This window comes from Protobothrops mucrosquamatus, unplaced genomic scaffold (assembly GCF_001527695.2).
Source record: "Protobothrops mucrosquamatus isolate PMUCROS unplaced genomic scaffold, P.Mucros_1.0 scaffold1623, whole genome shotgun sequence".
Taxonomy (NCBI): Eukaryota; Metazoa; Chordata; class Lepidosauria; order Squamata; family Viperidae; genus Protobothrops; species Protobothrops mucrosquamatus.
This window is the reverse complement of record NW_015387784.1, coordinates 82,838-97,774: the sequence shown is the minus strand read 5'-3', so window position 1 is coordinate 97,774 and position 14,937 is coordinate 82,838. Positions and strand designations below refer to the sequence as shown.

The window sequence follows — 14,937 nt, the reverse complement described above, 5'->3', positions numbered from 1 at the left end:
ACAGTTCCCAGCCAATTGATAGTTGTAGTGCAGAACATCTGGAAGGCTTTAACAAGGTAGTATGTGTGCACAGCTTTAAATACTTAACACTAAATGTGAGCGCTTCCTGAGAAACATCACAGCCATAAAAATTGGAAAACATAATTTAGATGGCATTATGATAGGGATAGGCGGGCAGACCATAGTTAATATAGCTCACTGCCAAGAAGAGAGAGGAGCATGTACCAAGCTAATGACAAGCCCTGCATTGTGATTTGACTGAAGATTGCATAGCTGAATATGGATGTGATACTTCTAATACTTTATATCTCTCTGATGCCATGTCAAGTGGAATGGGCCATGGGTTGGTACATATCAGTCTGGTTCCACAAAATGCAATGACATTTTACAAAGTGGAAGAGAAAAAGAAGCATGATATAATTATAAATCTAATGAGATTTATGTCTCATCTTTCTACACAAAGCAGTGCCAGAGGAAGTGAGTAAATAGCTATATTGCACTGCAGTCAACAAGTGAGAGAGGATGGAAAGTCAATCTGGCTATTTGATTAGTTTCCCAGGACTTAGGTAGTCACAGTCAGGATGCACCTTGTTCCATGTACTCAGCAACATTAAGTTACCATCTACAGTACTTTAGTGGACTACATGAACTACAGTGAGGGAAAAAATTATTTGATCCCCTGCTGATTTTGTACGTTTGCCCACGGACAAAGAAATGATCAGTCTATAATGAATGAAATAAGCATTTGATCCCCTATCAGCAAGATTTCTGGCTCCCAGGTGTCTTTTATACAGGTAACAAGCTGAGATTAGGAGCACTCTCTTAAAGGGAGTACTCCTAATCTCAGTTTGTTACCTGTATAAAAGACACCTGTCCACAGAAGCAATCAATCAGATTCCAAACTGTCCACCATGGCCAAGACCACAGAGCTGTCCAAGGATGTCAGGGACAAGATTGTAGACCTACACAAGGCTGGAATGGGCTACAAGACCATTGCCAAACAGCTTGGTGAGAAGGTGACAACAGTTGGTGCGATTATTTGCAAATGGAAGAAACACAAAATAACTCAATCTCCCTCAGTCTGGGGCTCCATGCAAGATCTCAGCTCGTGGAGTTTCAATGATCATGAGAACGGTGAGGAATCAGCCTAGAACTACACAGCAGGATCTTGTCAATGATCTCAAGGCAGCTGGGGCCATAGTCACCAAGAAAACAATTGGTAACACACTATGCCAGGGGTCCCCAACCTATGGGCCGCGGCCCACTACCGGGCCGAGGCCTCTTGGCCAGTGGGCCGCGGAAATGTGCTCGCGCCCGTGGCCCCGTTTGCACATGCACACAGGCGTGAATATGGCTGCAGGTGTGCGTGGCCTGTTTGTGCATGCATGAAAGGGGCCGCTAGTGCTGGGCAGGTTGCACGGCCCGTTTGCGCATGCATGAATGGGGCCACTAGTGCGGGCAGGTGTATGCAGTCTGCGCATGCGTGAACGGGGCCAGTAGCACCATGCCAGCGCGTGTGGTGCTGTTTGCGTGTGTGCATGTGCACGCACCAATTTGTAAGCCGCTCTCCTTCCCTGAGGGCCGTGAGCCCGGAAAGGTTGGAGACCTCTGCACTATGCCATGAAGGACTGAAATCCTGCAGTGCCCGCAAGGTCCCCCTGCTCAAGAAAGTACATGTACAGGCCCGTCTGAAGTTTGCCAATGAACATCTAAATGATTCGGAGGAGAACTGGGTGAAAGTGTTGTGGTCAGATGAGACCAAAATCGAGCTCTTTGGCATCAACTCAACTCGCTGTGTTTGGAGGAGGAGGAATGCTGCCTATGACCTTCAGAATACCATCCCCACCGTCAAACATGGAGGTGGAAACATCATGCTTTGGGGGTGTTTTTCTGCTAAGGGGACAGGACAACTTCACCGCATCAAAGGGATGATTGACGGAGCCATGTACCGTCAAATCTTGGGTGAGAACCTCTTTCCCTCAGCCAGGGCATTGAAAATGGGTCGTGTATGGGTATTCCAGCATGGCAATGACCCAAAACACATGGCCAAGGCAACAAAGGAGTGGCTCAAGAAGAAGCACATTAAGGTCCTAGAGTGGCCTAGCCAGTCTCCAGACCTTAATCCCATAGAAAATCTGTGGAGGGAGCTGCAGGTTCGAGTTGTCAAACATCAGCCTCGAAACCTTAATGACTTGGAGAGGATCTGCAAAGAGGAATGGGACAAAATCCCTCCTGAGGTGTGTGCAAACCTGGTGGCCAACTACAAGAAACGTCTGACCTCTGTGATTGCCAACAAGGGTTTTGCCACCAAGTACTAAGTCATGTTTTGCGAAGGGGTCAAATACTTATTTCACTCATTAAAATGCAAATCATTTTATAACTTTTTTGAAATGCGTTTTTCTGGATTTTTTGTTGTTATTCTGTATCTCACTGTTAAAATAAACATACCATTAAAATTATAGACTGATCATTTCTTTGTCAGTGGGCAAATGTACAAAATCAGTAGGGGATCAAATAATTTTTTCCCTCACTGTATGAGGCTGAGCCCTGTGCAAGAGGCCTTACTTCCTTCTCATTGATACATTACCACACTATAGCAATACGTTTCTCAGTTGGGGAGGCAGATAAATGTGAGTTCAACCAAATTCTCAGTAAAGTGGTTGAGCCTATATTAAAAAATGAGAATCAATCAGAAATACTTGCAAAAACTGTTGGTCTATTTACAAAGTACGTTGTATAAACTTTTGCTTCCTTCAAGAAGGCTTGTTTGAAAATGGCTCTGAATCTGCCCCCAAAGGCATCTTTTTCAAAATTATTGATAATTTATAGGCTTTATCAATTAAACTGTCAACAATTTTTTGCCTTAGATAGTGTCTTACTCATTGCTTTTGTTTCCATCTTGAAAGTAAGATTTTGTCAAAGTGATAATTGAATATTTCCCCCTGTCTTCATATAGAGGCATCCCTTCCCATTTCAGCCTGGCCTCTACTATGTTGCGTTCTCAGAGTCTTTTCTTCTAGCTGTTGCAAATGAAAATGGAGGAAATGACTTTTTCGGGCCTGGATAACAGCAAGTTAGAGGTAAGTTGTGAAGCTTTTGATGGAACAGTGCCAAGAAGTCTATGGTGAAATCGATAGATTAATAGAAAAAAAAATCTTGCATGTTCTTTTGGACAGAGAGTGAAAAGCCTATTGTCAGTCAGAGCTTAGTTTAGATACGTATGTGTGCGGTGAATCATCTTTCTGATATTTGTATGTAGATATAAAGTGAAAGAGACTTTAAAAATTGTCATCATTACCTGAAAGTAAACATATATAATCTTTATATTGGGAAATATAATACCATGTTTCCCCGAAAATAAAACCCAACTAGAAAATAAGCCCTAGCATGATTTTTAGTGTGTGCCTAATATAAGCCCTACCCCCCAAAATAAGCCCGTTAAGAGCCCAGGGGGGGTGGAGCTGCTCCACATGCCCCTCACCCATGCACCTCAGGGCCCCCGTAGCCAGTCCACTCCTGCTCGGCGACCTCTCCCTGCTCGGCAACCTCCCTCCACCCGTTCAATGACCCGGCTGCCCGCCCACCTCTTCCCTTTCACTCCCCTCCCAAGCCAGACTGCTATGCTATGGAGGATGGGCGGGGGAGGCTTGGCACCCTTACTCGGTCCCCCTCCGCCATTTCGGAGCCGGAGGGAGTGACGGCAAAAGGCCTCCGCCGCTGCTGCTCATCAGCCACGTCCGCCACTGGAGGGGCTTTCACTAGCCCTCCTGCCACCTGTCTTGCCTCACGGCGGCAGCACCCACTCTGCATTGTCCCTGGGCTGGCGGTTTCAGCCACCTGGCCCCCTTCGCAGCTCTGCCCACAGAGCCACAGAAGAGTTATATGTGTATGTGGAGAAAGATTCCCTCCGCCCCGCTTGCCACCACTTTCTACCACCGGCCTCCAGAGCTGCCGCCATTGAAACCATACAATACAGGTGGCGAATGGGGAGCAGACAGCACAAGGCAGGGGCCTTAGGACCAAAGCGGCAGGTGGAGGAGGATGTGGCAGCAGCGGCTGCCCGGCAGGTGATCAGGTTGGGGCGGGGGCGGTGGGGACCGAAGAAAGCCCCTTCAGTGGCAGATGCAGCTGATGTGCAGAGGTGGTGGAGGCCTTTCGCTGGCTTGCTGATTGGGGGCGGAACTGCAGGGTGGGGGAGGCTATGTAAAGCGCTGGGAGCAGATCACTCCCAGCACTGACTTTATTACTGCATAGAATAAACCTGCTTGTCAACTCATTCCTGCGTTCCTGGATTTGTTCACACGGACGAAGAAGGACGTTTGACAGTAAGTCAGCGCTCTCCCCTTTTCTGTTCCCCTCCCATTGCCCTTGTACTGTCACGGGAATGGCTGAGGGTAAACAGGAGGCCACACTGGTGGTGGACAAGGGTGACCCAGCTGGAGAAACGGGACCATTGCCTGACACAGAGGCCCGGGAGGCTCAGCCTGTGGTTAGGCCAAAGGTGCAGGAAGCAAGGCCCGCGGTCCCAGTGAGTGAGGTCCAGGAGGCTGGGGTCCCCGGGGCGTCGGGGTAATGGTGGCACAGCTCTGCACTGACCAACCCGGACGCTGGTAGGGCATATACTCCCGGTGCCGGGCCCCCCCTGATGGAATGGAGGGAGAGGCGTGTAACGGAGGAGGACGAGGAAGAATGGAGTTACTCCACAGCACATGGGCAGTATACTATGGACGTTCTGAGAGACTGGTTCAGGGAGGCTGGGTACCTGGAGCCCCCCTCGTGGCCGAGACGGGAGGCGGCACGAGAGACGGCATCATGGCACTGGACAGAGGCACCACCGAGACAAACAGATCCAGTCTGGTTCTGTCTGGCCAGTCCACGACTCAGAGTAGCCCCTGGTCTGGGTACCCCTACAGTGGGAGGCCCTGGTCTGAGTGCACCACGAGCACAGTCACGGCCTGTGTGGGCAGGCAGGTCGTCGACTGACCCGTGGGGAGCACCCTCTGGGCGGGGCTCAGACCAGCAGGGGGTGGGATCCGGCAACCAGGGGTTGCCCCAGTTGGCTGACGCCGCACGGGGGACGGGCCAGCCTATGGGACCATGGGGTCCCGGGGTGGTTTGGGGTCCACCGCCTATACCCGTGACGTTTGATGGAAACCTGGACTGCCACGCAATGTTCCTGAGACACGTTATCAGCCACCTGGACCCGTACGCCCGTCTCTACCCGTCTCAGTGGGCGATGGTGGTGGCGGTTATGGCAGGGCTGCAAGGTGAAGCAGCGGCATGGGCAGCGGACCTCTACAGAGACCATGCCAGGGAGCTGGCCGACGCTGGTCTGTTCCTGGAAGTGCTGCGGTCCCGGTTTGAAGATGTCTCCCAGGTCCAGCGGGTTGAGGCCAAGGTACTGGCGCTGCGGCAACGAGGTCGGCCTGCAACAGAGTCTGTTCGTGACTTCCGGCGGGTGGCTGGTAGACTGCGCTCCTGGCCAGAACGCCTCCTAGTCCATCATTTTCGGGCAGGCCTGGATTGGGATTTGCGCCAGGCCTGTGTTTTCCGGGGTGTTCCAAGCTGTCTCCAGGAGTGGTTCAGGGTGGTGGTGGACCTGGACACGGGGTTGCAAGAGTTCCGGAAAAGAGGGGAGGACCCGGCCGCACCAAAGAGGGCACCGGAGAGGCCACGGGATGAAGGACAGAGAGTCCAGGCTGCAGGTCTGGGCTCCTCTGGCCCTACTGCCAGGGTGCCGTTCCGTTGTTTCCGGTGCAACCAGCCGGGGCATCAGGCAGCGGAGTGTCTGGCTCCTATTCCACAGGCTCCTTCCTCGACTCCCGGAAAAGCTGCTCCCACCACCAAAAAGATCCCGGAGAAGTCGAGAGCAGCGCAGCAGCCGGAGGGGGTCGTCTCCCGGCGGGTGTCCCCGGTGGTGGAGGAGGAGGTAACAGCCTCCACGAGGTACCATCTGGTGGCCTATGACAGCGAGGACGATGTAACCGAGGATCCCATGGTGAGTGAGCCCATAAGCCCTTTTGCTATACCTGTTACTCTGACAAGCCCTCAGACAGGTCAACGGAGGGAATACCAGGCCCTCATTGACTCCGGCTGCACCCGGTGTCTGATGAGTGAAGGCGTGGCGGCGGAGGTCGGGATCAGGGTGCGGCGGCTGGCTAACCCAATCCAGTTTGAGCAGGTGGATGGGTCTCTCTTGGGGGCTCCAGCCACTCTCATAACGGACCCCGTCAGACTGGAGATGGGTACTCATTGGGAGGTCCTCCGTTTTATAGTAGTCTATTCCATGACTGAGGCCGTGATCTTGGGCCTGGCATGGTTGGATAAGTGGGGTCCTACTATATGGTGGGAAGGGGGGTACCGGACGTTACGCCTTGGGGTTGGTCCCCGGCCACCTCGTCACGATCCCGAAGAGTGGGGTGCGGAGTGTAGGGAAGGAAAGGCATCACAGAACGGCACCGGGCGAGAGAACCCCTTCCCGGCTGTGTACGCTGACCTCGCCGAGGTGTTCAGCGAGAGGGAGTGCAATGTCCTACCACCTCACCGAGTGACCTTCTGTGCCATTGACATCGTACCGGGTGCAAAACTACCCAAACCCCGGATGTACGCAATGACACCCAGGGAGATGGAGGAGCTGCATCGCTACATCGACCAGAATCTGGCCCGGGGTTTCATCCAACCAGCCCGCTCACGGATAGCCGCTCTGGTCCTGTTGAAGGAAAAGAAAGACGGCTCGCTCCGCCTCTGCATGGACTTCCGGGGGCTCAACGGGGTTTGCGTATAACACATGTACCCCCTTCCCCTGATGAAGGATCTACTGGCCCATTTGGCCAAGGGACGTGTGTTCACAAAACTGGACCTGCGGGAGGCGTACTACAGGGTCCGCATTAAGCAGGGGGATGAATGGAAGATGGCATTCAACTGCCCGCTCAATAGTTACCAATTCCGGGTCATGCCATTTGGTCTGCAGGGGGCCCCCGCTGTGTTTATGCAACTCATCAACAAGGTGTTGCATGAACACCTATACCATGGGGTTCTGGTGTACCTAGATGATATCCTGATTTATACTACCACCAGTGAGGAACACGTTCACTTGGTACGGCAGGTGTTGGAGAAACTGTTAAACGCCCACCTGTTCGTGAGGCTCTCCAAGTGCGAGTTCCACCAGACCCGATTGGACTATCTGGGTTACCGGATATCGGGGGCCGGAGTAGAAATGGACCCCAACAAGGTCAAAGCAGTGCTGGAGTAGCAGGTGCCTTGGACCCATCGGCAACTACAGAGCTTCCTGGGGTTTCCCAATTTTTATCGGCAATTCATCCCCTCGTTTGCCGCAGTGGCCTTACCCCTGACAGACCTGCTCCACACGCAAAATACAGCAACCAAGCCGTGCCCCGGGCAACCGCTGGTGTGGACCATGCCCTGCCAGAAGTCTTTCAAGGACCTAAAAGCAAGTCGCGAGGGAGCCGGTTTTGCTCCACCCAGACCCCGAGAACCCATTTGTAGTGCAAGCTGACGCCAGTGATGTTGCAGTGGGGGCAGTTCTACTCCAAAGAAATGGCCAGGGGATGCTACAACCCTGTGCCTATACATCGTGAAAGCTCACGGCTACCGAGCGAGCATGGGCCATCTGGGAGAAGGAGGCGTTTGCGGTGTGGTGGGCACTGTCGACATGGTGGCATCTGTTAGAGGGGGAGAAGGAGCCGTTTGAGGTATGGACAGACCACAAGAACCTTGAGGTACTGCAAACACCAAGGCGCCTGTCTCCGAAACATGTCCGGTGGGCACAGTATTTCCGCCGCTTCACATTGAAGTACGTGCCGAGGGGGAAGAACTTCCTGGCCGACATTTTGTCGCACATGCCCCAGTAGCGGGAGGCGGTGGTACAAGCAATCATGCCCCCATACCAAGCCGCAGCCCGGGTGGTTTCTCGTACCGTGGCGAGTGGGCAGTCCAACATGACCCATGGTTAAGGGACCATCCAGACCTATTGACAAGGCGGGAGGGGCTGGCCTGGAAAGGTGACAGGTTGTACGTCCCATGGGTCCTGAAGCAGGCAGTGTTCCGACGATGCCATGATACAAAGCAGGCGGGTCATTTCGGATTCCTGAAGACCCTACATTTGATAAGGTGCCAATTCTGGTGGCCCCGGATAAAGGCGGACGTAGAGGCCGACGTCAAGGGTTGCCACGTTTGTGCCACCACGAAGTCCCGCATGGGGAAGCCCTTGGGGTTGCTGCAAAAGGTGGCAGACCCAACCCGGCCATGGGAGGACATCGCCATGGACTTCGTTGTTGAGTTGCCAGAGAGCCGTGGCCACACCGTCATCTGGACCGTTATCGACCTTTTTTCTGAGCAGGCCCACTTCGTCCTGTGCAAGGGGTTGCCATCTGCCTGGCGGTTGGCCAGGCTTTTCATCGAGCATGTATATCGTCTACATGGAGTGCCTAGGCGGGTTATTTTGGACCGGGGGGGTGCAGTTCACGGCCCGTTTTTGGCGTGAATACCTCCGGTTTATTGGGTCGTCCCAGGGCCTCAGCTCGGCATACCACCCCAGCACCAACGGAGCGGCTTAATGTGCAAACGCCATGGTGGAGTGCTACCTGCGGAGCTACGTGTCCTATCAGCAAACGGACTGGGTTGACCTGCTGCCGTTTGCGGAAGTAGCTTATAACAATGCAGTGCACAGCAGCACCGGGTTCGCTCCCTTCCGGGTGGTGCACAGTGTGGAGTGTCCCCAGGGGACCCCCTCGCCCTGTCTACCCCAGGAATGGATAGCACATGTGGGGGGGTTATGGGGTACAGTAAAGAATGCCCTAGCGAAGGCCGAGGCAGACACAAAAGCACATGCCAAAAAGAAGAGGGGGCCACACAAGCCATTCCATGTGGGCGACCGGGTATACCTGTTGACCAAATACCTACGCCTGGGAGTGCCCTGTAAAAAGCTGGGGCCAAAGTACTTAGGGCCCTTCCAGGTTGTCCAGGTCATCAATCCGGTAACCGTGCAGTTGCACTACCCCGGTTCCTGGGGAAGGTACACCCAGTATTTCACAGCCTGCTAAAGCCGGCAGGGGGTTCCCCAAGTAGGCCCGTGGGTGAGGCACCGGGTCCGGTCTCTGGGGAGTACTTTGAAATACAGGAGGTCCTAGACTCTCGGACCCGTCATGGGCGGGTACAATATTTGGTCCGGTGGAAGGGGTACCCCCTCTCGGAGGCATTGTGGGTGAGGGATGAGGACGTCCACACACCACGACTAGTGCAAACATTTCACCGCCGATACCCTGGGAAGCCGGGAGGCGGGCCAACTGAACCGTCCGCCAGGGTGAACGTACACTCATATGATTCTCCTTGCCTTCCAGGTGGAGCCCTGGTAGAGGGAGCTGCCTGTCAAGCCCCGTGGGCTCGAAATTCACGGGGGGGGGGAGACCTAAGCAGCCGGGCGCCGAAGCAAGCAGCCAGCCGCCGGAAATGCCACACAGGAGGAACAGCTGTCCCGGCCTGCACGGCAGCCTACCGGGTGGCGTGAGAGACTCCAGTGTGCACCAGGATGGCCCGTCGGCAACTGGTTGGGTCGGCTGGTTGGTGCTCTGTCGTAGCCGGCTCCGGCGGCAGCGGGGGTTTCCTGGCAGCGCAGGACACGGCACGGCGATGTCGCCGATGGGCAGGTCATCCCGCGATGGCGCCACAGCCTGCGGCTTCTGCGGCGGCGCCCGGATCAGCTTACCGGCGTGCGGGAGAGACGGGACAGCCCAGGAGTCCAGATTGACGGCCCAGGGTGCAGGATGCGTCCGTCGGCGGCAGGGAGTCAGGTGACGCCAGTCCAGGTCGGAGCAGCCCGGAGTCGTTGGAACACAGAATGGCAGGGGGGAGGCCGGGTGTTGTAATGCGGCTTTTTACCTCCGAAGGCCAGATGCTGGCTTGCTGATTGGGGCCGGAACTGCAGGGTGGGGGAGGCTATGTAAAGCACTGGGAGCAGATCACTCCCAGCGCTGACTTTATTACTGCACAGAATAAGCCTGCTTGTCAACTCGTTCCTGCATTCCTGGATTTGTTCACACGGATGAAGGACGTCTGACAGCGGGTAGGCAGCCGGGTCATTGAACAGGTGGGGGGAGTTCGCAGAGCGGGCAGTGGCCTCGCTGCGGGTTTCCTGAGGTGCACACGTGCGGGGCGCGTGGGGCAGCTCCACACGCACCCCTCCACCTGCCTTGCCTCACCTCATGGCGGCAGCATTGGCGCGCTGTGCGGCCTGCCCCATTGCATCCGTGAGCAACCAGATGGTGGGATGGAGTGGGCGGGTGGCCACGTGGTGTGTCCGACAGGGGCCAGCCCGGCGGTAGCAGCGCTTCCACTCACCTGCGCTGCGTGGGCTTTGCAGCCCCAGAGTGTGCCGGCCAAGGGGATGGTGGGTTGCGTCTGCTGCTGGACACCTTTGGCCCCTGCGTGCTCGCCACCTCCCGTATATGGAAAAATAAGACATCCCCCGAAAATAAACCCTAATGGGTCTTTTGGACCAAAAATAAATATAAGACCCAGTCTTATTTTCGGGGAAACACGGTATATAATAATATATAGGTCTCGCCAATGTCCGTTCTTGCTGTTAAGACAGTTTTGGGCTTGTTGCCTTGCAGGCTTTGGCTCATGATATTTATACTGACCTGATTGAGGATACTTGCCTGGGCTTGTGCTTTGAGGTACACCGGGCTGTCAAATGTGGTTACTTCTTTCTGGATGATACAGACCCTGATAGTATGAAGGAGTTTGGTAAGTGTGTTTTCAGCCAGTGCCCCTTCTTATATTTACTTACCAGGATTCTTGCATGGTGTAAAACCTTGCTACATGGTGTAATATGACATACTATTTCAGGATTACACATACATTGGATTCACACAACACACTAAACATGCTTGTCTAAAATTGGGTTACACAACATATTTGCTTTGTTATGGCTGACATTTGTCTAGGACATTTGTGCAAACCCAACTATAAACTCATTCTTAGCTAAGCGTACACAGCTGCCAGTTGGGCTGCTATTTGTTTTGTTTAAAATCAGACATGCTTGCTTGTAAGTTAGTGTGGGAAAGAGAATGAATATTCTAGAAGAAGGCAATGGGGAATCACTTTGTATTGTTGCAAAGAAAACTACACTGGCATATCCATGAGGTCACTGGGAGCCCAGCTTAACTCAAAATAAAAAAAATATTTTTTTAGGAGACATTTAAAACAGGAGGAAAAACTGTTTCAATGAAATAAACAGTACTAGCTTAGCTCAAAATTTCATCCTTTTGTACTGTATTTTTATTGTCTCTTTTTAAAGGAAATCAGAATATCCTATGTCCCCCATTCATCCAGCCACCACTGTTTTAATTTTTATTGCCCAATAAAGTTAAGCTAGGAGAGAGAGAGAGAGAGAGAGAGAGAGAGAGAGAGAGAGAGAGAGAGAGAGATTGGCCTATGATTATCCAGCGAGCTTTGTGAGAGTTGAATCTGATACACATTAGTCAAAGTCTAGTAGTTTGAACAGAGATGGGGAAACAGTTTAAAGAGCAATGTCTGCTGGCCAGAGCCATTCCAGAGTCTGGAGGTTCCTGCCTTCTCTGTGATTGAGAGGATGTAGAGTTGCTCTGGTGGCAACAGTGATGACTACATTGTAGGTCACTATTCTCTTTACGATGCTCATCTTAAAAGAAGGGCAAGCTGGACTGTTTTTAACCTTCTGTCAATCTAAACTACTGCTCTTTGATGATGCTCTTGAGATCCTTATGTATGCAGCTCTTTTCCAGGGTCTCTCTTCAACTGAGAGATCCTTCTTTCTTCTTTGGTTATAGAAATTGTGGATCAACCAGGGCTGGATATTTTTGGCCAGGTCTATAACCAGTGGAAGACTAAGGAATGTGTGTGCCCAAACTGTAGCCGAAGCATTGCTGCCTCCCGCTTTGCCCCTCACTTGGAGAAGTGCCTTGGTATGGGTCGGAACAGCAGCCGCATTGCCAATAGGAGGTGAGGACATGAGAATGCTCTGAACTTTATAGGTCTAGCAGGGAAAGAGCTGAGACCAGGGATGAGATGCTTGAAAACCAGACATACCAGAAGAAGAAAAGAAAATCCAGCTTTGGGATGCCTATATGTAGTGTATATCGGAGGTGGTGACCCTTTGAGAGCTGAATGCAACAAAATTTCATTTTAATGTATGCCGATTAGTGTACATTCAAAGTGACAATAAAGTTATTATTCTATTCTATTATTCTATTCTATGATTTTACTCAGTATCAAATTATGCTTATTCTGTGCTTAAAATGATACTTATTTTTTTGTCATAGTAGCCTAAATTATGCACCACTAAAAAAAGCTGAACTGATAAATGGCTCATAATTTTCATCATTATTTTAATCTGTTTGCCATGGGGAAGGATGTGGTAGTAGAGGTAGTAGAGACAACCATATTCATGTTTCTATATGGTACCTCTGCTCCCCGCAGCTGCTGAAATATGGCAAGGGATAGCCTGTGATTACAAAATGTTGAGTCCTAAAGCAAATTCTCTGCTTTATACATCATGATGGAGGAATGCACTCAGCACAATGTGGTGGTTTGATCTCCTGTGGCATTCCGGGTAAGGGACTGAGCTGCAAGTAAGAAAGCACCTGGTACAAATTTTACTTCTGTAGCAAGTTTGTCAATTCCAGGTATCTTGAACTTTTTTTTTTTTTTACTTTGGTGAAATAGAAGGAATTTATTGCATTTATTTGTTGCAACAGGAATTAAATTTCTTTATGCTTTCTATTTTTATAATTCTTTTTGCTTAGAAAGTGAAGTGTGCGATATCATTATAAGTTACTGGTTTCCTCTTAGGAGGAATGAGTTCAGATCCACTTTATTAATTTATTTTATCAAATTTATTTTTTAAAAATATATTTTATTAATTTTTTAACATAATCACCTTGATATTTGGTAAACAGCGTGTTATCTGGGTTTATATTTACAAACAATAACAATTAGTTTCTATAATTCCGTAATCCACATAGTAGCTTTCCTTGATTTTCTCTTCTTCCAATAATATTCTCATTTATCAACCTTAAATTAGTACATTTCTTAGTATTTTTGTTGACCCGGAATTAGGGGATAGCATAGGAAGTATGAATTGTGAATATGTGCAGATGGCCCTGCTGACTTTGGGCACTTGCAGAGTCATGGATGCAAGGTCATGAAAGGACAGCAAGGAAAACACCCCATGTCCCAGCCCACCCGGGAACATACGGTGTCTTTAGGGAAACACCCAAAAGGGAACATTTTTAGCTACTTCTGCTTTCTCCCTTCTTATCTACAGTGTGGCAGCCTTTCTGGGTGAAGTCTTTATGTTATGTGTGTCAGCTTTGCTGGGTGGATTGCTTATGTAATCAAAAAGTATAAAAATAGGGATTTTCTGTCATTTGGGGCTTCTCCCTTTTAGAGGAGCCCGTCTTTGTTCAGCTGAATAAAAATGTAAAGCTTAAAGGCAACTTCTGGTTTCCTGTGTTTCTTTATCAAGCAACACCTCAGATCCTGCACATTTTAATAGATAACAATTGAATATGAACATTTTTCTAGTATTTCTACAAGTAACAACCACATCAATGTGAAGCTTCTTTTCTAATTAATCATCTTAATCACCTTATCATAGATCCTATTTTTAAAGTTCTTATTTAAATTTATTTTCCCCACAATGTTTGAAAACATTTTTACCTGTTAAGATTTTCTTAGAGTTAATTACACTTAAGCATTTAAGTCTTTTTGCTTGTACAAGCCATCCCAACACTTTTACATTTCTCATATCTTAAAACAAAAACAAAAAAAGAGAAAAAAGAAGGAAATAATATACTACTTAAAAAACATGTCCCTCTTAAGCTAAAATACATTTATGTCCCAAAAAAATTCTATTCTTTTTAACCATATTCAAACAAATATTTAATCTTTAAGTATTCTGTCTAATAAATCCACAGCTAATCTTTTAGAACTATTTAAAACATCCTTATTAATTGAAATTTTCTCAAAATCCATTACATTTGAGTATCTAAAACATTTCCCTCATATAAATCATCCCAACATTTTTATATTTCTCATATCATAAAAAAAAGTACTATGTTACTTAAGGAGCCTATCCCTCTTAAACTAAAATTCATTTATATCCAAAATTTTATTTCTTTAACCATATTCAAACAAGTGCTTAATCTTTAAATATTCCATCTGGTAAGTCCCATCATCTAATTTCTTAATTCTAACTTTAGCCTTTTTTTTTTTTGCCAAACATCATTCCTAATCAATATGCTCCACTGGACCAAAAGTTCTTCCCATAGTTTTGTAGATATTGTTGTAAGTAGAAGAGACGAGTCAAGGTGTTTTTGTGGGAATGTTTTGCCCTGTCGTGTTCCTTGAAAATCTTTTTCTTTCTTTCGCTCTTAGTTTCTCTTATCATTTTTTGTCTCTCAAGTTCTCGTAGTTCTCCTGACAGCTCTGTAATCCATTTTGTTGAATCTTTTTTCTTGTCCTTAGACTTATTTTGCAATCTTGAAGTATAAGTTGTCTTTTCCATGTCCAATATTTCCTGCAAGTTTTTCTCCGCCTGGGTTAAATCATAGTTCCTTCCATTGTTGAATTCCATCTTTAAATCTCTTTCCTCTGGTTTATGTTCAGTTGTCTGCTTTACTTGATCGCTCTCTTTTTTATTTTCTGAGAGTTTTTTTTGTTGTGAAGTTAAATTGAAGATTATTATTATTATTTTATTATTTATCAAATTTATACCCCGCCCTTCTCCTAACGGACTCAGGGCGGCTTACAGCCAGTTAAAACAGATAACTAATACAATAATACTAATTTTAAAATATGATTAAAATGAAATATTCATTATTGGCCGTTTCTTTTTAAAATTATTTTAAAAACCAAATTAAAATACCCCTTAGGCCA

The 14,937-nt window shown here is 49.0% G+C and overlaps 1 protein-coding gene across 1 annotated transcript in view; it reads left to right on the top strand.

The window, feature by feature from the left end:
- The first annotated feature begins 3,029 nt into the window (after positions 1-3,029).
- Positions 3,030-14,937, top strand: part of LOC107293454 (ataxin-7-like protein 3) — a 61,953-nt gene continuing 50,045 nt past the window's right edge. Inside the window, exons 1-3 of the mRNA XM_015822606.1 lie at positions 3,030-3,080; positions 10,632-10,764; positions 11,829-12,000. Coding sequence (XP_015678092.1) covers positions 3,030-3,080; positions 10,632-10,764; positions 11,829-12,000 — 356 coding nt within the window. The remainder of the gene's footprint in view (positions 3,081-10,631; positions 10,765-11,828; positions 12,001-14,937) is intronic.